Below are 27,178 nucleotides of genomic sequence, written 5' to 3' on the forward strand. Positions count from 1 at the left end.
GTTATTTAGGTGAGTGTTGGATAAAGTATGTTCTTATATATGTACATATATTCATAACAAACTTGTTGGGTTATTTGTAGATTTTTTCTTCTTTTTTTTTTTGGTTTTTTGAAACAGGGTTTCTCGTGTAGTTTTGGTGCCTGTCCTAGATCTCACTGTAGACCAGACTGGCCTTGAATTCACAGAGATCCGCCTGGCTCTGCCTCCCGAGTGCTGGGATTAAAGGTGTGCGCCACCACCGCCTGGCAATTTTTATCTGCCCTCCTATAAATTCACATTAACAATTATTTCCTCAGAATCACAGCTCTTAGGACTGTGAGAGTGGGGGCTGGGGATGAGGTTTGCTTCTCAGGCTCACTTAGGTTTGATCCTCAATACAAAACTGGGTTCCCTTTCAACAACTCAGCAGAAAGCCTTAGCATCCAACTCATGAGAAATGAGGAGCTTCTTTAGCAGCTGACCAGACAGCTCAGAAGGTAAAGGCCTATGTTGTCAGGCCTGATGACCTGAGTTTATACCCTGGGGTCCACAGACAGGAGAGAACCAGCTTCCACGCCTTTGACCAGACACACACACAAGTGCTTGGCACACCTGCACACAGACACAGACACACACACGTACAAAATAATAATGGGGGGGGAAGCAAGCATGAGTGACCTTGACATCATCAGGTCCAGAGAAGCAAGGTCAATCATGCTTGCCTGGACTGCTGGAACAAAACTCTAAACAGGATGCCCCTCGGGGCACATGTGCATTGTCCTTCCTGCCTGAAGACAGGGGACATGAATAACACAGCCCAGGGTCCTCTTTATGAGCTTTTGTCCCTAGCTTGAGGGCTGACTATACAGCCCAGAATACGCCGGTATGTATCCACTCAAGAAGTGAACGGGTAATCTTCGAGTTAGTTGTACTACTTGAAGATCGTAAAGGGAAACTGATGCACACCCGTGGGCCCCTTCTCTCCCCCAGTGCTCTCCCTTCACCCTGGATGTTGTGGATCTGTGTCCTCTTCAGCCTCAGATGAGGCAATCCAGCAGCTGCCAGCCGAACGCGGCACCAGGAGACTGGTGTTTATGTACATGTAGACTCTCAGTTCGTGGGCCTGCTGGATTCTGTCTTAATCCTTGACTTGCCAAAGCCTCATGAGTCATATTGTTTAAAATGGAGCCAGCTTTTCATGATTGGAAGCTATTTCAAGTGTTAAGTTTTGAGACACTGTATTAGTTTAGGATTCAACACTGCAGTTCAAAATGACAAAACTTCCGTGGCTCATGCCTGGATAAAGATTTTTCCTCCTAATTTTAAGCTGCCTCTTTCAAATATTGCTTTGAATTATGTGTACAGGTCTGTGTGTGGGTATACGTACCTGAACGTAGGCACTGTGGGAGGCAGAGGCATAGGATCCCTTTGTGGCAAGAGTTAAAGTGAGTCACCTGATGTGGCTGCTGGGAATCAGACTCAGGTCCTCTGGAAGAGCAGCACGTGCTCTTAATTGCCAGACCATCTCTCCATCCACTGTAGTCCCCTTTTAAACGAAAAAATAATAAATAAAGCTCAGTAAACTAATGATTTCCTCTGAGTCCCCTTCTGCATTCCGTCTCGAACATTAACTCTTTTGGCTTTTCTATACATGCAGGCTTGAGAATCAACCTCCAGGAGCTTTCTCTGCTCTTTGGGCTCAGTTTTTGCATAGGTACTTTACCAGCTGAGCATCCTCACAGCCCTTGTTTTTAACATTTTTATGATGGGGTCTTGCTGTGTAGCCCAGGCTGTCTTAGAACTTGCCACAAAGACCAGACTATCCCCAAACTTGGACTGGTTCTCCTGCCTCTGCCTCCCAGAGTGCAGGGATTACATACATCAGCCACCACACCCAATTCAGCCTCAATTATGAGAACAATTCAGACTGCGCTAGAATTCTGAGAAACTGAGTCATCTAAATAATTGCCTTCACCAGGGCTCTTTAGTTTCATGCAGTATTGAAGACCCAGCCTGAAGGAGATATTCAAAATCTGAATGAAGCTTTTGTCAGCTAAAGCCAAGATATTATATAAGTGTAAACTCTTCCAAAGAGGTATGCCTGCCTCCTCCAGGCGCTTGCTTCCTGGCCAAACCTCACTTAGTCAAAGGCCAGCTTCAGAGGAATAGCATTCTGTGTGCCTCCCCCTCCCCTTACCAAGCAGAATTCCTTGTTCCAGCCTTCGTGAAATCTTAGCTTGAGTCTGACTTGTTTTGTTCCCAGACATCCTAAATACCTGACATGGGGTGGGGGCTCCATATCAGAAGCCCGGAGCCTTTTGAACTTAACAACAGTCTCAGTGCTGCCCAAGAGGCCACTACTGGTGTGGTGGTACCCTGCTAAGCCTGAATCTGAATTAGCTTCAGGTTCTCAGCATGATGTCCCACTGGGCCTGAACCTGAGTTAGCAGTGGGACAAGCCTGCGTAGGCCCAGCCATTGCCCAACAAGTCTGCATTTGCTCATTATTTGGTCCTAAGTTCACAGCAACTGTTATGAAGGGATGACATCTATATACTCCAATAAGTAATAGTCCTGAGAGAGTCTACTAATAACGCTACTCATTCAGCAATTCATTCATCCTTTTAGCGATTATTGGTAAACTCTAGGCACTTTTCTAAGAATATAGTATAGGACAGAAAATCACCTGTCACGGAGATACGTATGCCTCTGTGAGGAAGAGTTGGAATGATTGCAGAATGATAAAAAGGGCTTTGAGGGGTAACAATACATCCCGCATGGCTCCGAAACCAGATCACCTCAGTTTAAATATTAGTTTGTCACTTATCAGCTTTGTGATCTCGGGACAGTTATGCAACCTCTCCGTGCCTCAGTTCCCTCCTCTGGAAAATGGGGAGAATAATGCCTGCCTGGCAGGGTGGTTAGCTCATTTAGATGAGCTAATGGATGTCAGGTACTTAAAACAGGGCAGGGCTCAGAGTAAGTGTACCGCCTGGCTGTTAGCTTGTTATGCCTATTGAGTAATGGGATATGACCGAGAGCAAGCATGAGAGGCCCCAGCCTAAGGGGCAGAAGGCAGCCACGGGCATTTAAACTGAGTCCTAAGGTGAGACCCCAGCAAGGCGAAGAAGAGCCTGGAGCAAAGGACAGGAGTTCCTTGGGGGTGTTTGGGTGCTGACCTGATTGAGTCATTTCCTATGGCCCGCAGTCCTAATGGCTCCTTCTGGGTGTTCCTGCAGATGACCAAGGAGCACGCTGGCTGTGTTCCAGGACCCCGGAGCTCACGAAGAAGGGAGGTGACGGGGCTGCCAGAGGCAGGGCCACCGGAGGTCACCTCCAAGGAGCTCAGTGAACTGGCCCCAAAGATGTGAGTCCTCTCCCGGATGCCTCCACCACTCGGAATCGGGCCTGAAGTGGGATGGGGTGGGGGCTCTGCCTGCATCTGGCCACACAGCCCAGAGGCAGAGGGCCAAGGTCCCACACAGCCAAGAATGACAAAGGGAGAGTAGCTGCAGGACATCCTCACAACACTGTCCCATAGGTGGCTCCTTCTACAGGCCCAGGAACACTGAACTAAATTCCCATAGGCCTTTTCCCAACTGGAGAAGGAAGTTCAGAAATTAATGTTAACATGCACACTGCCTTCTCTTCCTCTTTATATAAAAAGCAAACAACGCCGGGCGGTGGTGGCACACGCCTTTAATCCCAGCACTCGGGAGGCAGAGCCAGGCGGATCTCTGTGAGTTCGAGGCCAGCCTGGGCTACCAAGTGAGTTCCAGGAAAGGCGCAAAGCTACACAGAGAAACCCTGTCTCGAAAAAAAAAAAAAAAGCAAACAACAACCAAATCTACTTACCTACATAGACCAAGTAGGAATATAGCTGCCCAGCATTAAACGGATCAAACGGCCATTAGGCTGCTCTGATCCTGTGAGCATCACCTGGTTCCATACCGCTTTGCTCTGTTGGCTCCTTAATTAAAATTCCTGTTGCCGGGCCTGTGGTGCATGCCTGCAGTTCTAGCTACTCTGGAGGCTGACGCGGGTGGGTCACAAATCCAAGGCCTGCCCAGGTTGCGAGTTCCAGGCCAGCCAGGGCAACTTCATGAGCACCTGTCTCAAAATTTTAAACAACTGGAAAAGGCTAGGGATGTGGTTCCGGAGTAGAGCGCAGGGTTAGCATGCACGGAGCCCTAGGTTCGACCCTCGGTGCCCAAACTCTCAAATTCCAAAACCTTGTTGCTGAATATGATGAACATTGGGATTGTTAGATCGACTGACTCACTTGAGCCCAGAGCCCTGGCATCACAAACTCAGTTTACCACTGAGCTCTACCTCAGCTCCAGGCTCTATACCTCTTGGGCAGCCTGGTGTTACAGTTAGTGATACTGCTGTGGCTAATGTTTCCCACCCTTTCAGTTCTGGAGGGACTTGGGGAACCGGACCAGGCTTCTCTGGGCCTAGGAGTCATCCCTGCATCTTACTGAAAAATGGGCATTGATTCAGTAAGTCCGGTATGACCGTGTGCTTCCGTAGTTAGAGCCCAGGTGGTACCAGTGGTGCTGGTTCCCATCTGGGGATGAGCATTTGGGTAACCAGGATCTACAGGGTATTTCACTGTGAATGAGTTGGAAATACTTGGAGTAAATATCTCGGGTCGGGTCTATGTCATGATAAAGACCGTGACCTAAAGTAATGTGCGGAGGGGAGAGTTTGTCTCACCTCACAGGTCCTGTCCACCATTGAGGGAAGTCAGAGCAGGAACTGAAGCAGAGGCCGTGGAGAAACGCTGCCTCCTGGCCTTCTCCCCAGTGGCCTACCCAGCCTACTTCTTTATACAACCAGGACTACCTGCCCAGGGATGGCACCATCCCAAGTGGCTGGGCCCTCCCACATCAATCATTAATCCAGAAAATGGCCCACATGCTTGGCTGCAGGTTTGATGGAGGCTTTTCCTCAAATTCAATTTCCTCTTTCCATATGACTGTAACTTGTGTCCAGTTGACAAAAGTCAACCAGTACTTATTGTAATAGGCAGAAAATAATAATGATACAATAATTCCGTTGGTTGGGAGCTTTGGTTTATAAAGACTTTTTGCTGAGGAGGAATACTTCAGAGGGGTGAGGGAGGCCTCTACATGGGACAAATGACAGGAAAGATAATAAAGCCCAGGTCTCCCAAATCGTTTGAGGACGTCTCCGTTCTGCCGCTGACTGTAGTTTAAATGTTAAGTGTGGGGATGACTCTGTGAGCTTAGTGGTAATACAAGAAGAAAAGAGGGAAAATGGCAGGGGAACTCTAAATATGAGAGCCAGGTGTGGTGGGAGGTAGAGGCAAGAGGATCAGGAGATCAAGGCTAGCCTGGGCTACATGAAACCCTGTCTCAAAAAACAACAAACAAGTAATATTCTTATTACAAAAGCACCTAGAAATGATGAAGGGGTAAAGAAAAGTTCCCGGCCAGGAATGGTAACACATTCCTGTAATCCTAGTACTTGGAAAGCAGAGGCAGGAGGATGGCTGCAAGTTTGAGGCCAGCCTGGTCTACACAATGAGTTCTGGGCCAGCTAGAGATACAGAACAAGAACCTTTCCTGAAAAGAAATTTCCCCGGGAAAGATCAAATCTGTAGCATGTAGCCCTCCAGCCGTTGCCCTCCGAACATGTACATCACACGTCTGTTGTCAGTAGCATGGTTTTGCTTGCGAGCTTTGGTCCATGGTTGACTCGTTACTTAGAGTCCCATCTTAGCATTGCAGGGGATGGGTCACACAGTGCACACCTAACCTTCTCGTGAAGCAGTTGGACGCCAGTGTTCAGGACCCACCTCTACGTGGGAATGCCAGGCTCTCCTACTTCAGCCCACCCCAGAGAGTCTTGTCTTCCCAACCTTTGTTAAGGGGTGGGGGAGGTAAAACCTGGTGTCTCCCTGTTGGTTTCTGTTGACCATTTGTGAAATTCACCAGTGTTCCTTTATTGGCTGTTCACACTTTCTCTTAGACACCAACCCTGTACCTACATATGTAACGCCAAAACCTCAGTTATTTATTTTTTTTTAAGGCAGACAGTTGGGAAAATAGAAGAGTGTGTATTGTTGGTGTGGAAATCTTCGTTCTGTCCAGGGCTCCGACAAGGAAGCAGAATTGGGGTTAAGAACACACGCGTATGAGTCACACAGCAAAGGGTAGATGGCGGCTCAGTGACTTACTCTCCTGTGACCTTGTCAAGTTCCCTGCGTATAATTGTGTCCATCATCGAAGTGGAGCCGGCAGAGCTGGGACGACAGAAAGTCACAGATGAGGTGCATGAGAGGCACCTGGAACACAACGGGAAAACAGCACATACTGCAGTTGTTTCTCTCCACAAAGAAAAAAAAATACTGAAGCACTTCAAAAAAATTAATGATCAAATAGGATGTGAGTTCAAAAGTGAATAGGAAAGAAAACAAACAAACAAACAAACAAACAAAAAAACCGCGAGAGAGTGTTCACCTTCTTTGAAACTAGAAAAGATGCTAACTCACACATCTTGCTCCCCCCACCTTAAGTCAGCGAAAACATTTTCAGGAGATTCTTCTTGGTACTGAGTAAGGTGTGGTCAAGCTGAGCCACCCACATTGCTGGCATCTGTCTAATCCAATCACGAAACTTGTAGAAAGCGATCTGGAAGACGCGTCATCACACAAACACGCTTGAAACCTTTGGCCCAGATGTTTCCTCAGGAAGTAATTCAAAATGTGGAAAAACCCACGCGTTCGGTAATGTTTGTGCCAGCCTCGTTCATAATGGTGGAAAGGGGGCATTCATGATGTTTACACGAGGGATAAGACCGCAGCCAAACTACACAGCAGACGCTGTCAGCCCGTTCATTCAGTTGTGCAATCGCATGTGTTTAAGGAGTGTATGTGTGTTCCCACCACTTAGGCTGCCGGTGGTCCCTAGATCTCATGTTAGTTCATGAATGAATACATTTCTTTGGAAAACAAATAAACAAAAAACTTTGAGCTGGAGTATCCAAGGTCAGACTGGTTTAAAAGTTCTCCTCTAGAGGCTGGGGGATAGCTCAGTGGTAAAAGTGCTGACTGTCTAAGCCTGAGGACTCAAATGTGATCCCTGGACCCGGGAATCCACGTGTGAAAGACAGATGGAGCAGCTCTCCTACAGAGAGTGGGAGGTGGAGACGGGGCAGTGCTGGCTAGCCCAAACTACACAGGACATCCACAGAAACAGGAGAGACCAGATTTCGAGGCCAACCTGGTCTATAGAGCGAGTTCTAGCCTAGCTTAGTCTACACAGAGAAACTCTGTCTCAGAAAAAACAAAAGAGAAAGAAAGAAAGAAAGAAAAAGAAAAAGAAAAGAAAAGAAAGAAAGACAGAAACAAGCGAGACCCGTCTCAGCAAGGTGGAAGGTGGAATATGACTCTGAAACTTGTCTTCTGACGGCCACACATACACCATGGCACGTGACCCACACGTGCGGGTCATACCTACATTCCAAATAGACCATTAAAAAGTGTCTTCGGGGGGCAGGCTGTAGATCACTTGCTTGGCATGGATTCATTGCATCCTTGCAACAAAAGAAAATCCCTACGACTTCCCAAATCTGTTCATCTTGGGGTGGAGGGTGGAGGACTTTGAAAATAAGGTGAGCATGGGGAAGGGGACGTATTCTCTCTCATCTGTACTCCAGATTTCAAAATACTTTTGGAGGAAGAAAGAACTGCAAACAAGACCGAAGCTTCCCTTCTCCAAACCAGGCCACGAGAGGCTCTGTCCACAGTGAGAGCTTTCAGAGCTTTCCTCTGGTCTCCCGGGCTCACTTCCTGTCCGTAAGGGTTGCCCAGCAATTATTTCTGGTCCTGATGTGGCAAAGTTATCCAGGTCTGAGCTGTGTTTTGTGGCACAGGAGAATCCTACAGTTTCTGGGGAAGGCAAGCACATGCAGATGTGATGGCGCCCCAGCCGCACTGGGCTTTCTGCCGCCTGCTCCTTGGTGGTGAGGGCTTCTTGAGGATGGGTGGAAGGCAGTGATGGCTTCATAATTCCGGTGAGCATGGATAATAGCTAAACTAAGCCACTGGCTGGCTTCAGAAGCCTGGATCTCAGGGCTGGGTTCCCCCTCACCTTGAAAATCAGTCATCGCTGGTTCTTGACTGCAGAAAGCATCCAAAATCCTTGCAGAAGTTTTTTCAATAATGAACACGCCCCCACGCCACCTACCTTGCCAGCATTGCTGGGAGGGGTGGTCTGGTAGGAGCCATTCATTATAGCCTCCCTGGTGATTCTGATGAGCATCCCTAAGGAGGAATCAGCCACAGCATGTGCACCATGCTCTACAGACTGAACGTTGCCCGGCTGGGGCATTACAGTCCGCAGTGAAGACGAGCTCTCACTTGCACTGCTATCTGTGGTGAGCAAAAATCTTTCCTGGGGCTGGGGAGATGGCTCTGTGGGTAAGAATACTTACTGTACAAGATGAAGCTCTGAGTGCAAATCCCCCAAACCTCCATAAAAAGCATGACATGGCTTCGAATGTCTGTATCCCTAGCATTTGCAGGAGTGTGTGTGTGTGTGTGTGTGTGTGTGTGTGTGTGTGTGTGTGTGTGTGTCTCCACAAGGACAGGATGAACCTGGAAGCTCACTGGTCAGCCAGCCTCCCAGTTCAGTAGGAGATCCTGTCTCAAAGCAATAAAGTGGAGATCAGTGGCCTCTGCAAGCACGTATACCAACATACTCATTCATGTGCCTGCAACACACACACAGACAGTCTTTCCTATTTGGTCTCACTTGAGCCCCCAAAGCTCACGGGAAACAAGCCTCATTCCTCTTCTCAGGACAGACCTTTGAATTCCTAAGGAAGAAATCCTTCAGCTTTAACAAGCTGGAAGCTATAAAAACCCTAAAGAGAAGTCGGCAACACTTTGAAACACCCATTGGAACAGCAGTTGGCCGGTGCACTTTCAGGATGTCTGCAGCTCCTATCAGTTAGGCGAGGCACCACCTCCTGGTGCAAAGCTCAGCTGATTTACCTGGAAGGGTCAAGGGTCAAGGAGGGAAGGGCTGTTTCGCAACCACTGTTTAAGCACATAATGAGCTCCAATAAGAGTGGATGACAAACTCGGGGGACTGTCACTTCCTGTTAGAAAGCGCTCCTCCATGGAAGCCACCTGTCACGAGTGCTTTATTACGTTCCCGTCCCAAGAAAAAGAAACAGCAGCGTGGGGTTGGGCTACAGAGGACCATGCATGGCCTGGGATGGGCCAGTGCTTCCAGCCTTTGCGTGGGACGGCGCCTCTGAGCTCTCTAAGCACAAAGCGCCGCCCGCCGAAGCTTGGTCACCCGGGCAGCCCAGGCTTGTGATCTTTAGGGTATTGAATTAATCAGCAATCCAGATTTGGGATCCTTAAAAAAGATTTTTTTATTAGGTCTAATGAAATATTTTGACATTTGCAAAAGATTTTGATTGCTGGGCCTGGTGACACACCTTTAATCCTAGGAGAGGCGAGGAGATCTCCGAGTTAGAGGCCAGCCTGATCTACATAGTTCCATAGTGAGACATTGACTCGGGGGAAAAAAGATTAAACGTTGAAGTACCAATTGTTGCTTTTCCAAATTCCTAATCTAAGGCCTACAAAAACATATCAAACACATATCAGCTCTGGCTGGGACCCGTGCTCCAGAGTGAGCATTTAAAATGGAGAAGGTGGGAAGGTAAGTCCAACTCAGTGTAACATCACACAAGTGACTCCACTGTGGGAGGTCTTACACAGGACTTAGGAACTGAATCTTGGTAACGTCCATGACAGCCCTGAGGAATTATTCACTGGAGGAAAGCTGTGCACTTTGTGTTAAAAGTTTCAATTTAACTGTCATCAAGGGGTTACGCTCTTTATGGAGTTTGATAATGCACAAACTGTAAATTGCCTAAATGTAAATACGCTGATGTGACATATTAATTCACATCCCCATGTGCTATGTCTGATGCCGGAATTGGGATTGGAGGGTATATGTTAGCCGCTTTGTCTGGCTGAAAAACTGCCTTCTCCAGCAGAATTGCTCTTGGCGGCTCTGTTTGGCCAGAAGATCTTATGGCAGAAAGGAGTCTAAAAGCAGCAGAGAAACGTAATTGATGCGTTGGACTGCACTCGCTTGAACGACATCCAAGTTTCCCACTCGGAGAGCAGATGTTCACAGGCCCCAGAGGCAGAGGGTGGAGACACAAAATGAGGTGTGAGAAAATACATGACTCAGGAGGAGAGCATGTTTTTCCAAGAGGAAGAAAGGGCTGGAAAGGGCCTGGCTTTCCAGTCCCAACCTCAGGAACCCCAAATGGGGTCCCCTCTCCACTACCAGCAGGCTTAGGCACAGCTGGACTGACATGTGTTTGCTCAGTAATGCTTCAAGTTCTTTAACTAGCCTTGGGCAACCCTGTCCCGTCTGCACCAGGATGTCCTGGACGCCATGCCTTTCACATTAGAATGCACACTTTCCTCCAGGGCTTGTTACTGTATCACAGGGCTGAGCAAGAGCATTGTTAGGAGCTGTTAGTAATTAAAATTCTTTTGGAGGAGTTAGAATCTGCGTGGAGGGAGGCTGAAATGACACAGGCCAGGGAAGTCTACTGACTGTACTTGCGTCTTTCTGGCGCCCCCTGGTGGCTGTATGCTATGAACGTGAACTCCAGGCTCCCAGCCATCAGCTCCTCAGTGTTCATAAAACCCACTTTCCTGGATGCGGTTTAGCTTGTACTTAGAGGGTCAGAGCGATGCAATCCAGTACTACTGTAAATGTGCTTTTTTCTCCAGACAAGGACTGCTTTGAGACAGGTGTGGTGGCTTGGCCTGAAGTCCCAGTACTGTGGAGGTTGGAGGCAGAATTATTGTTACTGGCCAGCCTGAACTAGCGTGAGATCTTGCCTGAAAAAAAAAAAAAAAAAGCAAACAAAAAAGTCTCCCAAGACCAAAAAACTGATTTTGAAATAGCATTATGAAGAAAACACCAATTCTTACAATTCTGTACTGCAAATTCCTTTTTACATTTTAAAGTAGTGTGTGTGTTTGTGTGTGTGTGTGTGGGGGGGGAGGTATGTGCCATGGCATACATGTGGAGGTCAGAGGTCAATTTGTGGGTATCAGTTCTCTCCCTCCATGATGTGGGGATCAAACTTAAGCCATCAGGCTTGGTGACAAATGACTTTACCCACTGAACTATCTCATCAGCCTGGAGAATATCAGAGAAATTCAACACTTCAGCTTACCATACTAACACTATAATTTTGAGACTTCATTTCTTTTCTTTCTTTCTTTTTTCCTTTTAGGAAACAGAAAATGGAGAAAGGGGGCCACAGAAGGACCAACTATGGAAAGTTTTCCAGTACCATCCATGAGAAAACACTGTGCCATGATTCACCTCTTGGTAAGCTGGAGCAGTTGGGGTGCACGTACTTGTTAAAGATCCCTCTCTGTGAGGTCTGCTCACAGTGAGTACCAGCCTGCCATCTGCCGTTGTCATAGCTCGGCATTTGACTAGGATGGTGTTTGTTAACCTTTTTCAAAATGTGAAGAACTAGTAATGGCTCAGCAGAATGAAGTACCAATCCTCGCCTCTAGACGGACTCTATGCCTGTCATCATGCTCTGGGCAGGACCCAGAACTGCACCTGGTAAGGTTACCAGGCCCGTGGGAGGTGCTGCTGACTCACTCATATACGTCTCACAGAAGCGAAGACAGCTGGGGTGGGAGCCAAGAGGGCGTGAGTACGGGGGACATAATGACGTCCGTCGTCATAAGAGCCTTGCTCCAAAGACAGTGTAGAGCAGAGAAACGCACTCTGGCCAAACTGCTGAGGGTGACAGAGAGATGACCAGGAGGCCTGGTGGTTCAGCTGCAAAGAATACTTGTTGTTCTTGCAGAAGATTAGCATTCCGTTCCCAGAAATCAAGTGTGGGAGGCTCACAAGAAATCTAATGCCCTCTTCTGGTCTCCATGGACACCTGAGCACACACACACACTCACATAAATAAATCTTCAAATAATAAGCTTCATGGACTGAACACTTGCTAAACTCAACGCTTATACCAGGAGCTTTCAAAGCCCTTTCAAGGAGGTCCTTCCTTTACTCAATAGTATTGTACTGTAGGGATATAAGGCCAGGATCGTAACACGTCAATAGGGATGCGGTCTTGGAACCCAGTTCCCAGCTATGAAGCCAAAGATAGTTACCAAGACAGTTACCAAAGCATGAAATGATGACACTCTCCTCATTAGCTTTGGGTTTCATTTTTGGAAAAAAAAATGTGGTTTTTTTTTTGTTTTACTTAAAATATATTACTTTGCTAATCTAGGATGAATTCATTACTTTATTTTCAAAGGGAAAGTATTGCTATGTTGCCTACGCTGTCCCCAAACTCCTGGACACTCCTGCTTCAGTTGGGCAGTGAGGATGACAGGCAGGTGGCCCTCTGCCACTTCTTGTTGCTGTCATTGATGGTGCAGAGGACTGAGCCCAGGGCTTCACACAGGCTAAGAGCTCTGCCACTGACCCACATCCCAGCCCTTGTTATTTTTAAAGAAAGTAATAAAGTATTTGTAATGTCTCAGTTTAAACTTAAAAGAATCCTCAGAACTGTTCACTTAGCCTTAGGAAGACCTGGGTACTGAAATGGTTTATACTTTACATATCAAGATACCTTTGGGAGCCTATCTGTAGCTGGGGGACTGAATATTCTATGATGATTTCTTCCTGGGGAGGCTTTTTGTTTTTTGAAACAGGGTCTCATCTGGCCTAAGCTGGCCTCAAATTTCCTATGTAGCTGAGGTTAGCCTTGAACTCCTGATCCTTCTGCCTCTGCCTCCCAAGTGGTACTATTATGGACTTGAGCAACCACACCTGCCTTTGGGAGAACTTTTTTATGGTATATAAAATGGTTTATGTTCTCATATACAGTAGATAAAAACCATATGAACACAAGTTATTTATACCCCCCCTTTAAAAAAGATGTATTTAGGGCTGGGCGGTGGTGGCGCACGCCTTTAATCCCAGCACTCGGGAGGCAGAGCCAGGCGGATCTCTGCGAGTTCGAGGCCAGCCTGGGCTACCAAGTGAGTTCCAGGAAAGGCGCAAAGCTACACAGAGAAACCCTGTCTCAAAAAACCTAAAAAAAAAAAAAAAAAAAAAAAAAAAGATGTATTTATTTATTTGAAGCAGGGTCTTTCTACACGGCCCTGGCTGTCCTGGAGCTCACTCTGTAGACCAGACTGGCCTCAAACTCACAGAGATCCATCTGCCTCCATCTCCCAAGTGCTGGGATTAAAAGCATGCACCACTATGCCTGGCTTATTTGTTTTTATGTGTATAGTGTTTGACTATGTGGATATATGCATACCACGTGCATGCTTCACCCTGGTGGAAGCCAGAGGAGAGTATCAGGTCTCCTGGAACCAGAGTAACAGATGATTGTGAGCTACCGTGTGGGTGCTGGGAACAGAACCTGGATCTTCTGCAAGAGCAGCAGATGCTCTTAACTGCTGGGTCTCTCCAACCCTTTGGGTCCTTGATTTTAATGTAAAGAGCACTGGCATAGTATCTTTTAATTATTATAACACCTTTGTAAGATGGGTATTATCTTTATTTTACAGATAAGGAAATACAACTCGAAGAAATTAACTAGCCTGGGTCAGAGACCCAGTATATTAGTTATTGACCACTTCATAATAATGTATCCCAGAACCCAGTGACTCAAAACAGTGACCAATAGTATCTGACAGTTTCTGTGGGTCTGGCATTTAGGAGCAAGTAGGTTAGATGGTCCAGGCACAGGGTCCCCTGGGAGGATGTCCGTCAGAGCTGAGATTGCCTGAAGGCTTGATTAGGGGCCAGAGTGGATCACTCATATGGTCCTTGACAAGGAGACTCCGTGGAGCCTCCAATAGGCCACTGTGCTTGTCACTGAGATGTGACAGCTACCTTAGGAGCAAGGGACCTCAGAAAGAGAGGTTATTAGATTGTCATTACTGCTTTATTTTGTTAGAATGAACCCATACTCAAGGGGAGAAGAATCAGACCAAGACCTTCCTTTCCCCCTGTAGTGCTGGAGATGGAATGCAGGGCATTCTACATGCCAGGCAAATGGTCCCTAGGCCAAGGGCCACCTTTCCAAGCAAGTTATCTGCCAGGTGTGGTGGTGTACGCCTTTAATCCCAGCACTGAGGAGGCAGAGGCAGGTGGACCTCTGTGGGTTTGAGGCCAGCCTGGTCTACAGAGTGAGTTCCAGGACAGCCAGGGCCATGTAGAGAGATCCTGCCTCAGTAGATAGATAGAAAGATGATAGATAGATAGATAGATAGATAGATAGATAGATAGATAGATAGATAGAGCAGGTGTCAAAGAATTAACGTAGATATTTTCAGTCACCACAGCTAATAAGTGGAAGAGCCAGGATTCAAGTCCAGGTCTTTAATCTGTGATTTATGTGTACGACCTCCCCTGCCTGGCCCTGTACTTCCAAACACCTGGTGTTCCCTGGTACCTCCACAGCCCACAGTGTGCCCAGCGGGTTCTAGATCAGCACCAGCTACACTTGCCCTCTCCTGTGAGTCCATGAATGTCCCATAGGAGGGGACTGTCTTTGCAGTCACCTGGATGACAGAACAAAGTCTCGGCCCTAAGAGAATCTGAGATGAAGAAATTGGGTGTATTGGGGCAAATCTGGAAAAAAACCAGCTACAAATGCAAGAGGACCCAATAACCCAGTGGACCAAATCCCAAAGTGGTTCAGATCTTCCCTGTGTGTCTGTATGGCCTGGGTACATCTGGAGACTTTCACATCAGAAAGATCTCTGTTGTCAGCAGGGGTCCGAGACGACACCCTTGGTTGGCACCTCCCCCTTGGGAGCACCACTGAGGAAATCACCCTTTGGTGCCTGAGGCACACTGTGCATGTCGGCATTAACTTTCCACGCTTCATGGCTATGCACAGCAAACCTACGCAGGCTCTACACACCCTTTTAGGTTCTGATCCGGGGCCCAGCTTCCGTCCTGACTCTGGCACTGGACTGCAGCGTAACAGAGGTGAGGACAGCGGCAGTGAGAGTCGGAACTCCCAGAGGGTCAGCGGTGAAGAACCACCAAAAGGTAAGGCCAACTCGGGGACTCGAGGAGGGGTGGGCAGGGGCAGTCTTCATTCCCAGGCAAGGAGCTATGCTTTCAACCTTTTCCTTTTAGAATTTCATTATAGATATGACACTCCAGGGCAGGATGACTTAAATCACCGTGGAGGATATACCTCTGCCCAGCCCCACTTCTTACATGAAAATAAAATGTCTTCATCTTGTAAGTACATCTCCTGTATGACCTTCTCTGTGTTAACTGCGGCTCCCAGGCCCTCTCTAGATGGCTGTCTAGGCCTCCTGCACTAACTTGATACTTCCAAATTCAGATCTATGTGTGGGTGACAAGAGGCTGAGCAGGGGCTGGGGCCTGGGAAGTGCTGGTGGTAGAGACACCACTGTGACGTTAGTGACCACAGTCAAGTTAGCAGCAAGTGTATACTCTGAACCAGTGAGCGGCTCAACTATTCCTATCCCTCCCCAGTGTGTCCTCAGACATACCATTGTTAATTTCCAATGCAAACATTTGCAATCTTTGAAAAACCAACGGAAACCCCACATTTATTTTTAAAGATGACTAAGGCACAGCACCAACTGCCCAAGAAGTTCCCAATTGAAAGGGACTTGGGCCCAAGTAAGGAAAGCTCAAAGCAAATAGGGTAGGTACTAAAAGCAAGGCCAAAGGATGCTGTGGGGACAGGGAGCAGCGAAGAAGATGCATCTTGTTCCAGTCCAGCAGCCAGCCCTGACTTCTCTGACAGAGGCACATCCCTTCTCCATCCCTTTAGAAGTTGTCCTCTCTGAGGCGAGCACCAGGCAAAACATTTCTTGCTCTTCACAATTGCCAATGCCCAAGACCAAAGAATGCCATTTACCTGACTTAATCAGTGGGTCCTCTCCCACGCTTCCCAGCTGACAAATTCTCCAATTGGACGTATTCTTCCAAAAGGAATCACTATGATTCTGCAGAAGCCACAATGTAGAATTCTCCATCTTCTTGGTCTTTGGGGCTCTCCTCCTCCTCCTCCTCCTCCTCCTCCTCCTCCCCTTCCTCCTCCTCCTCCACCTCTTCCCCCACCTCCTCTCACCCTCCTGTTCCCCCCTCCACTTCCTTCTTCCTCTTCTATGGTGTCGGGGATGGAACCTGGAGCTTCACACATGTAAGGTTCTGTTACTGAACTGCACATCCCAGCCCTGGGCTTGTTCTTCTAATACACAGTGAAATACACAGAAGTGTGATCCCGAACTCCCTTAGGAAACACAGCAGCTTAGTGGAGACAGCTCGGGAAGACAGCTTTCCTTCAGCCTTGGGAAGGAACCTTCAGTAGAGGGAGCTGATGGAAATGACGATCGGGTACCTCATCTGAGAGGTCCATTGTCCATCTGCAGACTGCTCCAGAACGGAAACCCACCACACTGTGCTCATTTCAAAGTCTGTGTCCAGTCAGCTCCAAAACTGCGTTACAGACAACCGACAATGAGACTGAACCCACAAGCATCTGTGTTCATGAGCCGGCATTGGGTGGTCCAGTTGCCTAAATCCAAACCCTTTGGCATCCACCCTGTCTCCCGTGTTTGAGGAACAGTCTTTGCTGTCCAGTGGGACCCTCTGGAAGGGAGCAAAGCCTCACTATGAGACGCCAGTGCCTAAGACAGGATGAAGAGGAAGGGGAAGAGGGAAGGGCGGGTCCTTGGAGCAGAAGCGTTAGCTACTTTTCCTCACTGCAGCCACGTTATTCCTGACAGAGACAACTTGAGGGAGGATTCATTGTGGCTCATGGGATGAAAGGGTAAAGACTGCCACAGTGGAGAGAGCATGAGTGTGTGAGTGTGTGTGGGGGGGTGCCCTGGCTGGAAGCAGAGCCAGCCTATAGTCCATAGCATCTACCCTCGAGAGAGCCACTTCCTCCAGCCAAGTCCTACCACCACCCAAAGGATCTCCAGCTCCTAAAACATCCCCACCAATGGAACCAAGCATTCAAATGCATGAAGAGTGTTAGGGGTGGGGCGGAAGTGCATCTCATGCACACACTGTAACAGGTTAGGGGTGGTGGGGGCGGGAGTGCATCTCATGCACACACTGTAACAGGTTAGGGGCGGAAGTGCATCTCATGCACACACTGTAACAGGTTAGGGCGGAAGTGCATCTCATGCACACACACTCTAACAGGTTAGGGGCGGAAGTGCATCTCATGCACACACTGTAACAGGTTAGGGGTGAGGCGGAAGTGCATCTCATGCACACACTCTCTAACAGGTTAGGGCGGAAGTGGTCTGATATACTGCAACAGTGCAGATTTCTTTTCCCCACTGACTTGACCCTTTCTGGCTGTCTCCTTGGCTTCCATAGTGACTTCCCATGTTTCTTTTCATCAGTTGGTTTCTCTTCTGGAATTACCTTAATCCAGTGGTTAGTTTCTGACTCCTGAAGCTGGTGGAGAGTCTAGAATTCACTTGGGTTTCACCTTTTGGAAACTGTACCCCCTGCACTTAGTAGTTGAAGTAGAAACTCAGAGCTGTAAATGACACCAGATCACACAGTGACCACCCAAGGAATATAAATCCCTGCCCTCTCACCTACTAAGAAATAAGTATCTATTTAGTTAGTATTTTGAGGCAGGGTCTCACTTTGTAGCCCAGGCTGGCCTTGGGCTTGTGGCAACCCTCCTGCCTCAGTCTCCTGAACTCTATTAGAGTTTTATGTCAGAGTTTCATGTTGGTCATCACGGTTCACACCGGGAACACCAGTACTCAAGAAAACTACTGTGAGTTCTGAGATCAAGACCAGCCTGGGATAGAGAGTGAGACTCTATCAACAAACCAGAAATAGGGCCAGCAAGATGACTGAAGTGGCAAAGGCGTTTGCTGCCAAGCCTGCCCACGTGAGTTCAGTCCCAGAGACTCACACGGTGGCGAGAACTGACTCCTGCAAGTTGTCCTCTGACCTCTACAAGAGTGCAGTGGCATGTGTGCACCTGCACAAAATAAATCAATAAATGTAATAAAAATTTAAAGTTGAGCTTCATGAATTCAGAATTCTTGGAAGAAAATTCTGCTTTCTGTGTTCCTTACATAGTTGTTAAATTTTTATGAACTATTTCATCCATACTGCAAAGTTGAGGAAGTGATACATTCCCACCATTTGGAGGTTTCTGTTTTTTTTTTATTTTTGGCAGGCTCTCACTATGTGTCCCGGGCTGCCCTGGAACTTGCAGTGAATACCAGGCTGGCCTCTAACTCAAAGATCTGTGGAGGCCATTTTTGATACTCTGAATTTAATCCCAGCTAACATTTTTCAGCTTGCTCAACATCAAAATGGATCTGTTTCCAGAGAGTAAACTCAGAACCCTTTCAAGATGAGCATGATTCCAGCACAAGGTGAGTAGTTCATTATTACTAAGAACAAAAGCAGAGCCAGATGTGGCGGCTCACGTCCATCATCTCTAAACTTGAGAGGCCGAGGCAGGAGGCTTGCCAAAAGTGAAGTCTAGTCTGGACTCTGTGGTGAGTTTGAGGCCAGTGTGGGGTGCAGAGTAAGATTACACACACACACACACACACACACACACACACACACACACACACACACACACACACGTGGTCGAGTTTCATTATTCAGGTGCATGCACTGTACTGTTAACTACCTAGATAAGATTGCCTGTCCTGTGCTGGGGGCATTTGGGAACCTGAGCTCAAAGGAAAAATATGAATGAACTATCAGAGGACATCGGGATAGATGTGAAGAACATTCTAGACAAAGGCTTTTTGAGGAGAAAAGGCCCTTGGGCAAGTTCAGGAACCTGTCAGTGTGTCAGGAGCCCAAAGGGAGCGGCAGGGGCAGGACGAAGCAGGTGGAGGCGGGCTTCTTCAGAACAATGGGAAATTTGTAGAATTGTAAAAGATGGCTGCAGTAGGCAGGCACAGTGGCTGACGACTGCGATCCCAGCGTTTAGAAGGCGTAGGTCGTAGTTCTGGCTAGCCTGGGCAACAGTGAGTTCCAGGCCAGCTGGAGACCGTCTCAGAACAAAACAAGAAGAAGACATCACTGTAGCCAGTGAGAAATGAGCGGCGGGTTAGAGGAGCAGAAACCGGAGCCCAGAGGCTGAGGGAGGCAGCAAGGGGAGAGTCCACTGGGACCGCGGCAGCTGGATTCGGGTGATGGCGAGAGAAGCTGGCGCTGGGAGCCCTTTCAGACAAACCAAGAGCAGGGCAGAGTGGCAACAGTTCAGGCCCCTCCCCTGGACAAACTCAAGCCTGAGCCTGCCACCCAGAAAAGCACAGTGATTTAAAATACCACAGTGCAAGGCGGGCATGGCAGGGCTCCCCTGTCATCACAGTTCAGAGGCTGAGGCAAGAGCATGGGAGAGTTTGAGGCAAGCCTGGGCTACAGAGCAAGTACCAGGACAGAGGGGGCTACATAATGAGACTGTCTCCAAAAACAAACTCCAGCTCTAGGGTCCTCTTCTGGCTTCTGTGCACACACACACACACACACACACGCACACGCACACGTGCGCACATACACACACAAATAAAAAAATAAATCATTAAAAAAAGAAAATCAAACCAACAAAAGAATGTAGTTTTTGGAGACTTCTTGGGTTTATGTTGTGTCTCTTTCCTTGGAAAAGTTACTTACCCTCCCTGAGCCTTCACTTTCCTGGATGTAAAATGGAGATGATAGGACCAGATTCACCAAGACTACATATAAAACACCAAGGATGGTACTTGGCTTAAAAAGTATGGTGGGTCTCAAAGCAAAACAAAATAAAACAAAATCAAAGCGGGATGGAGACCCCGTGGTGGGACGGGAGGGAGCAGATGGCGGGGGGAGGGGGTTTAGAGAGGGTAGAGGGATGAGTGTGATCAGAATGTGTTACACAGATGTGGTACACACATGTATGGAGTTGTGAGTGAACTGTAAAAGACTTAAAACAAGGGATGTACTCAGCAATACCGTTAATCCTGTTCAAGGCGCTGGGTGATTCCATATGGGGGGAGGACTCCAAGGCCCCTGCGCTCCCCACTACACTACACTGCCACCCCCAGCCTGGTGTGTTTAATGAGTCAGAAGCCCCTGAGACCGAGTGCTTCTCATCTGGAGGATGGCTCCAATGTGAACTGCAGAACACACACACGTGAAAGACATAGGGGCAGAGACATGCTCTGAGGTCACAGGCATTTAAAGGGACTCCCTAAAGATGCTACTGCTCACAAGTGTCCACCTCCCCCTCCCCCCCAAAAAAAGACTTAGCCAAGGGACCAAGCGCAGGAGGCTCCACACCAGACCTGACTACAGGCAAGTGCTGTGGCAGCCCCTCTTCACATAGGCTAAGGAAACGAACCCCTCAGAGCTATGTAGTAGACGCCTGAACACCAGTGGTCCTGCACTGCATCCATCATGGCAGACTTAGTATCGGCCCTCAGAGGGCAGCAGGTAGGGTAGGCGGCCCCACTGACTTAAAGAGACACAGCTCTCATTTCCCCTCTGCATTGGCTGCCTCGCCATGCACGGTCACTGGTGTGTGAATGAACTCAAGTCCAGGTATTGTCATTGGCAATTTTTTTGTGTGTCTTTGTTTTATGATTATGCAGGGTAGAAGGTTAGCCCCCCCCCAAAATGACAAGAGAAGAATCTCTTTGGAGTCTTGGCTCTTTGTGTTCTGGAGGAAACAAAACAAAAAAAGCAGTTTTGGAAAGATGTGCTTCATCGACTGTAGTGACCACTTTTCCCTGAAGCTCCACTGTGGTTGGCCTCATGGACTATGCGTGCTATGAAAGGCAGGGTCCCTCAACTACACACACACACACACACACACACACACACACACACGCACGCACGCACGCACGCACGCACGCACGCACGATCATACTAACACAGGCATGTGCACACTCTTGTCCACACGCACAAAGAGAGTGCATGTGGGCGGTGCCACACACAGGTAACAATGTGCTTTTGTCTTCTAGAAAACATCCCAAGATTTGCCTGACCTGTAACACAGACCCTGCAACACCCCCGACCCACCTCCGCTTCCTCAGGATTCCTGGAATCCAGTCCTTATGTGATCGTAATAACATGGAAGAAACAGAATCTAAGGTGAGGATTGAGAAAATCCTTGCAGTTCAGACTTATGGTCTTAAAGAGCACAGAACGGCTAGCTTTCAGAAAATGTGCTAAAAACAATTTTTGCTCAGCACTGACCTAAAAACACAGGGGCCTCAACGGCCTCACGGTTTGCATTATTCCTAAACTGGATCCAAAGGAAACTTCCTGGAGAAAGCGGTTGGTGGATGGTTCTTCTGCTGCAGGATTCTCCTGGGCCAGGCTTGAAGGCCGCACGCTGTTCCAGTGACCTTGGTTGGGGTGCCAGTCGTTTCCTACGCTCAGACTGGGAACAGCAACCCTGGTTTACTTGGATGCGCATGTGCGGTATCCATGCGCACCCACTCTCGGTTCCCTCCTGGGGTCCCCAAACTCTTCTTTTTCTCTGCAGCAGGAACAGGCCAGCAGGCTGCTGACCCCACCCTCTGACTCATGTTCATCAGTCACGTGCTGTACATCACTCCCTTCCCTTGACAAATACATTCCATCCCGGACTGGTTTCCTAGGCGACCAACCCTCAAAACCAGAAATAAACTGTGTGGAAACAGAATGCTCCAAAAATTCCGTCTTGTAATGTTTAATAATGAGTGAATCCAGTTATCAGAGCCATGAGTAAGTTTTTGTAACTAAAATATGTGGACTTTCCCTCTGTAGATTTTAAACTCGGCTTTGGATCATGCCTTAAAGACAGCAACTGTATTGAAAAAACCACTGACCAAATGATTAAATCCATTGCAGAGGACCTCGCCAAAGTGCACCGATGGAGGTACCAACTAAAACACTCCTAACTCCAGCCCAGGCAACCAAGGGCTACATTTCTGGGCTGTCTTCTCCAGAGTATTTTACTGATGACACAATGTGGGAAAGATGGCTTTCTAGAGAAAACACTAGAACTGTAAAAAATGAACTACACGAAGTTCTTAAATGAAACAAAACAAAAACAAAAAGCAAACAGCCCTCTGGCACCTATGTATTTATGTGAAAATGAATCTATGTTCTTCCTAATTCACAGTAAAATAAAAAATAATAAAACAAACACTTTTATCTATTAGTCTGGAAAGTTTCATAAAATTGTCTTGGCGAGATGGGACACAGAGCCTCTCATACGCTGCTGCAAAGCAACATGACACCATTCCTCAGCTTACAACAGCTTACGTCCTGACAAGCCCACGGTAAATTCAAAGGATTTTAAGTCAATATTGCTGGGAATACGCCAACCTACTTACTGAACGTACTTGCTTAGTAATGTAAGGTAATATGCCGTCTCTCCTTGCACCTGCGCAGCGGCCTGGGAGTTTCGGGGCTGCGGGTGCCCAGGGGCAGGACAGTCCTACGCTCTCTTATCATTGGCCTGGGGAAAGGATAAAATCCAAATTTGAGAGCTGGGGAGATGGCTAGCAGGTAAAGGCATTGCAAAACGTAACAACCTGAGTTAGATCCCTGGTACCCACATGGTGGAAGGAGAGAAACAATTCCCAAAAGTTGTCTTCTGACCTGTGTATGCTACACACACACACACACACACACACACACACACACACACATACACACACACACTGACAAAAATATAACATTTAAAAAATTCCAATTAGAGAGCCAAGCGGTGGTGGTGCACGCCTTTAATCCTAGCACTTGGGAGGCAGAGGCTGGCGGACCTTTGTGAGTTTGAGACTAGTCTGTTTTACAGAGCGAGATCCAGGACAGGCTCCAAAGCTACACAGAGAAACCCTGTCTCGAAAAAACAAAAAGAAACAAAATTCAAATTAGAGATAGTTTCAATGGAATGCATACCAGTTTTGTACTGTCATTTAGTTGAAAAAAAGTATAAGTTCAACCATTGCTAACTTGAGAACTGGATTTACAGAATTCCCAAAAGCACTTACCTGACCAGCAATCCCTCTGCTAGGAACTTATAGGAAACTCACAGACAGCTCGAAGCACGTACAAGAAGGGCCACCGGTTCACCCAGTGTCCTGTATGGTGACTGGGAGTTGTGGCGTCTTAGGAGAATGGCCATATTGTCTTGGACAACACAACAAGCTGTACTTCTGCAAAAAGGTCTGCAGCCACAAGTCGAGCATGCTCTCATCCCCTGTCATTTCTGCTGGGTTTCTATTCCTAACACAAGGGACACTCTTAGTGGCCAGAGCTCAGCCCTCACATGCTGATGTCTAACTTAAACGGGGCTCAGATGAAAAGCAAAGTGTAAGGCTAGCCCAAAAGAAGTGGGTGCTAGGCAAAGTGTTTTGAGAATAGGAAGCTGTAACAAATCTTAGAAGATCTTATTAATAAAAAAAAAACCCGGAGCCAGATATTGGGGTGAAAGCTGAAAGATCAGAGGATTAGAACAAGACACTACAAGGTCTTACTGCTAGGAAATCCTCAGCCCAAGAAAGCTACTTCTGGTATACTCATTAACTCATATGCCTTTCTGTCCCTGTCATCTTACTTCCTCTCTCCGCCCAACTACATCACTTCCTCTTTCTGCCCAGCTCAATCACTTCCTGTCTGTCTGTACAGACCTCCAGACCTCTATGGTTAACTAGTGCTGGGATTAAAGGAATATACCACCACACCTGGCTCTGTTCCCAGTGTGGCCTTGAACTCACAGAGATCCGATGAATCTCTGCCTCCCGAATGCTAGGATTAAAGGCGTGTGCTAACATTGCCTGACTTCTATGTTTAATATAGTGGCTGGCTTTGTCCTCTGATCCGCAGGCAAGCTTTATTTGTTAGAGCACAAATAAAATATCACCACAGGAAGCAATCTTGAACACATAAAAATGGTGGGGATTTGTGTCAGATGGTGTCTTTACCAGTTTCCTTGAAGGCGAAACTTCTTTGCATCAGTTAACAGAAAAGACAGGACATTCCACCTGCCTTCCCCCCAGTAGGTAACGAGGGACGTTCTGCAGACACTGGAGGGAATGAGGTGGGGAGAACAGGAGCCAGTTGTGGTGGTGAGGTGTGTAAATCTGATGGGTCGAGAATCACCTGTGCGACTGCCCCCGGGCGGGCCTAGGAAGGCATTTTCAGAGACTTTAACTGTGGCAGGAAGAACCTCCCTGAACGGAGGGCACTCCTGGTGGGCTGGGGTCCTGGGCTGAGTAACAGAAGAAGAAATCGGAGTGGCCGCAGCCATCTCATCGCTTCCCCGCTGGGAACGGTGTGACCTGCCGCCTCACCGTCCTGCTGTCCACGATGGGCTGGAACCCTTCTTACACCACGAACCGGACGAAAACTTCCTTCTCGACCTTGATTTTGTCAGGGCAGTGAGAAAAATAACCACTACAGAAACCAGGCACCCAGAGCTGGGGCTGTTGCCGGGATAAACCCGACCCTGTGGCTGACAGGCCTCTGGAACTGGTTTGAGAGAAGAATGTGGAGGAGTAGGGCCCTGCAGCTACACAAATGCTAGGGTGGCCTAGCCGAGCTTAGAGCCCTTCAGGTGGGGAGGGGAAATCTCAGAAAGCTGAGAGAAATGTGGACGGTGGGGTTTCAGAGGGGAGCAAGGGCTCTACTGGGAACTGGCCTAGCGATCTTCATGTCACATGCTGGTCAAGAATCTGGCCGCATCCTTTCTTCCCGTGTCTTGAGAACTCGAGTGAGGTGGAATTAAGGAACCGAAACATACATTATGTTGGTTAGCTGTCCTGTGCGGTTTAAATGTGCTGAGAGTGGACTCTGAGTGAAGAGGGCTCTCTTGTGCCAGACTCCAGTATGTTTAGTCCAGTGTCCTCCAAAACTCCCTGGCCTGAGCCTGCCTTCCCGCCTTAGTTCAACTGTAGCTGGAGTTTTCCTGCCTGGCCCACAGTCAGGACAAATCTCTCTCACCTGCCAGTCCCACAGCTGCTCAGACCCAACCAAGTAAACACAGAGACTTATATTGGTTACAAACTGTATGGCCGTGGCAGGCTTCTTGCTAACTGTTCTTACAGCTTAAATTAATCCATTTCCATAAATCTATACCTTGCCACGTGGCTCGTGGCTTACCGGCATCTTCACATGCTGTTTGTCATGGCAGCGGCTGGCAGTGTCTCTCTGACTCAGCCTTCCACTTCCCAGCTTTATTCTCCTCCTTGTCCCGCCTATACTTCCTGCCTGGCCATTGGCCAATCAGTGTTTTATTTATTGATAATTAGCAACACATTTGCCATACAGAACATCCCACAGCATTCAACTCTAGAAATAATCTCACAGACAGGCCCACACACGTCTCCTCAACAATTCCAAGACTGTCACAAATCCTCTCCCCACAACCTGACACCCAAACACACTTTTTTAAAAAGCGTAACATTCCACTCCTGGTCCCTAACGCCTCATGTTCACATAACACAAAATGCATTGAGTCCATTCCTAAACATCCCCAAACAAGAGTCACCTGAGAAGAAGGAGCCTCAGCTGAAGAACTGCCTCCATCAGATTGGCCTGTGGGCACATCTATGGGGCATTTTCTTGATGAATGATTCATGTGGGAGGGCCAAGCCCACTGTGGGCGGTGCTACCCCTGGGCAGGTGGTTCTTCACTGTATAAGAAAGCAGGTGGACCAAGCCAAGGGGAGCGAGCCAGTCAGCAGCATTCCTTCATGGTATCTGTCAGTTCCTGCCTCCAGGTTCCTGCCGTGACTTCCCTGGATGACTGTAAGCCAAGGAAATCCTTTCTCCCCTAAGTCGCTTTGGTCATGGTGTTTATCACAGCAGTAGTGGCCTGAGGTAAGTCCAGCAGAGAACACACAGACATTCTCAAAGCGGAAAGTCTTTGTCACCTGCCAGCAGCTTCGTGGGGAACCTGCCCAAATCATACAGCCCTGATTCCACACTTCTTTGTCTTTTTTCCTCTTCCTTTTCCTTTTCCTTTTCCTTTTCCTTTTCCTTTTCCTTTTCCTTTTCCTTTTCCTTTTCCTTTCCTCTTCTCTTCTCTTCTCTTCTCTTCTCTTCTCTTCTCTCTCTCTCTTTCTTCCTCTTCCTTTCTCTCTCTCTCTCTCTCTCTCTCTCTCTCTCTCTCTCTCTCTCTGTTTTTTGGTTTTTTTTCAAGACAGGGTTTCTCTGTGTAGCCCTAGCTGTCCTGGAACTTGCTCTGTAGCCCAGGCTGGCCTCAAGCTGACAGGGATCCACCTGCCTCTGCCTCCCTAGCGCTGGAACCAAAGGCGTGCGCTGCCACCGCCGCCACCACCGCCACCACCGCCACCACCTGGTAGTTGTCTTTTATGCACAGCATCTATATCCTGTTTGGCAAGAACAGTTAGCCAGAAGCAGAACTACAGAAGCCAAATAGCAAGGTTAGCGTATTTAGGGACTTTCCTGGATCCTGGAACCATGGTCCAGGTCTTTGATGGATTGTGTCTTTGTTGCTGTTTGGGCTGGTGTTGGGGCTACATGCTGAGTTTTAAGGTCAGAATGGTGTCTCTAACATGGCATCAGTTGTGCTAACGCCTGGGGGCTGTTACAGCAGAAGACTATTATACTCATTATGCCCACCCCCCACCCCCCCGCCGCATTCCTCCCTTTTGGGATGATATGTACTCTACACCACTGTACGCCTGAAGTGTGTAGCGTGCTGATTTTATAGGGCTTACAGTTTAAAGAGACTGCTTTCAGTCTCAGAGGAGACTCTCAGAGCCCCGTCAACCCGAGCTGACAGGGGAAAGCCCCTTCTGCTTCACCACAGAACGACACTGGGACAGGGTGTTGAGGGGTGGACTAAATGCAGTTTGCATGAGATGACCATGAGACTTGGGGGTCCAGGAGTGGAATGTTACGATTTTAAACAATGTGTTTGGGTGTCAGGTTGACAAGGGGCAGGCTTGTGACAGTTAATCTTGATTGTCAACTTGACAGGACTCGGAACTGCTTAGGAGACAGCTCCTGGGAATGTCTGTGCGGGCATTCTAGAGTTGAACTGAGGTGTGAAGATCCACCCTGAATGGTGCCCTCCATGGGCTGGGGTCCTGCACTGGGTAAATAGGAGGAAGTGTGTGGAGCATCGGTGTTCAT

The 27,178-nt window shown here is 48.0% G+C and overlaps 1 protein-coding gene across 1 annotated transcript in view; it reads left to right on the forward strand.

Moving 5' to 3' along the window:
• Aknad1 (AKNA domain containing 1) overlaps positions 1-22,161 on the forward strand; it is a 31,266-nt gene extending 9,105 nt beyond the window's left edge. The window contains exons 5-11 of the mRNA XM_052731933.1: positions 3,218-3,345; positions 11,292-11,389; positions 14,984-15,106; positions 15,197-15,304; positions 18,381-18,459; positions 21,049-21,178; positions 21,839-22,161. Coding sequence (XP_052587893.1) covers positions 3,218-3,345; positions 11,292-11,389; positions 14,984-15,106; positions 15,197-15,304; positions 18,381-18,459; positions 21,049-21,178; positions 21,839-21,907 — 735 coding nt within the window. The 3' untranslated portion in view covers positions 21,908-22,161. The remainder of the gene's footprint in view (positions 1-3,217; positions 3,346-11,291; positions 11,390-14,983; positions 15,107-15,196; positions 15,305-18,380; positions 18,460-21,048; positions 21,179-21,838) is intronic.
• The last annotated feature ends 5,017 nt before the right edge of the window (positions 22,162-27,178 follow it).

This window comes from Peromyscus californicus, unplaced genomic scaffold (assembly GCF_007827085.1).
Source record: "Peromyscus californicus insignis strain IS unplaced genomic scaffold, ASM782708v3 Scaffold_9__1_contigs__length_137607984, whole genome shotgun sequence".
NCBI classification, from domain to species: domain Eukaryota; kingdom Metazoa; phylum Chordata; class Mammalia; order Rodentia; family Cricetidae; genus Peromyscus; species Peromyscus californicus.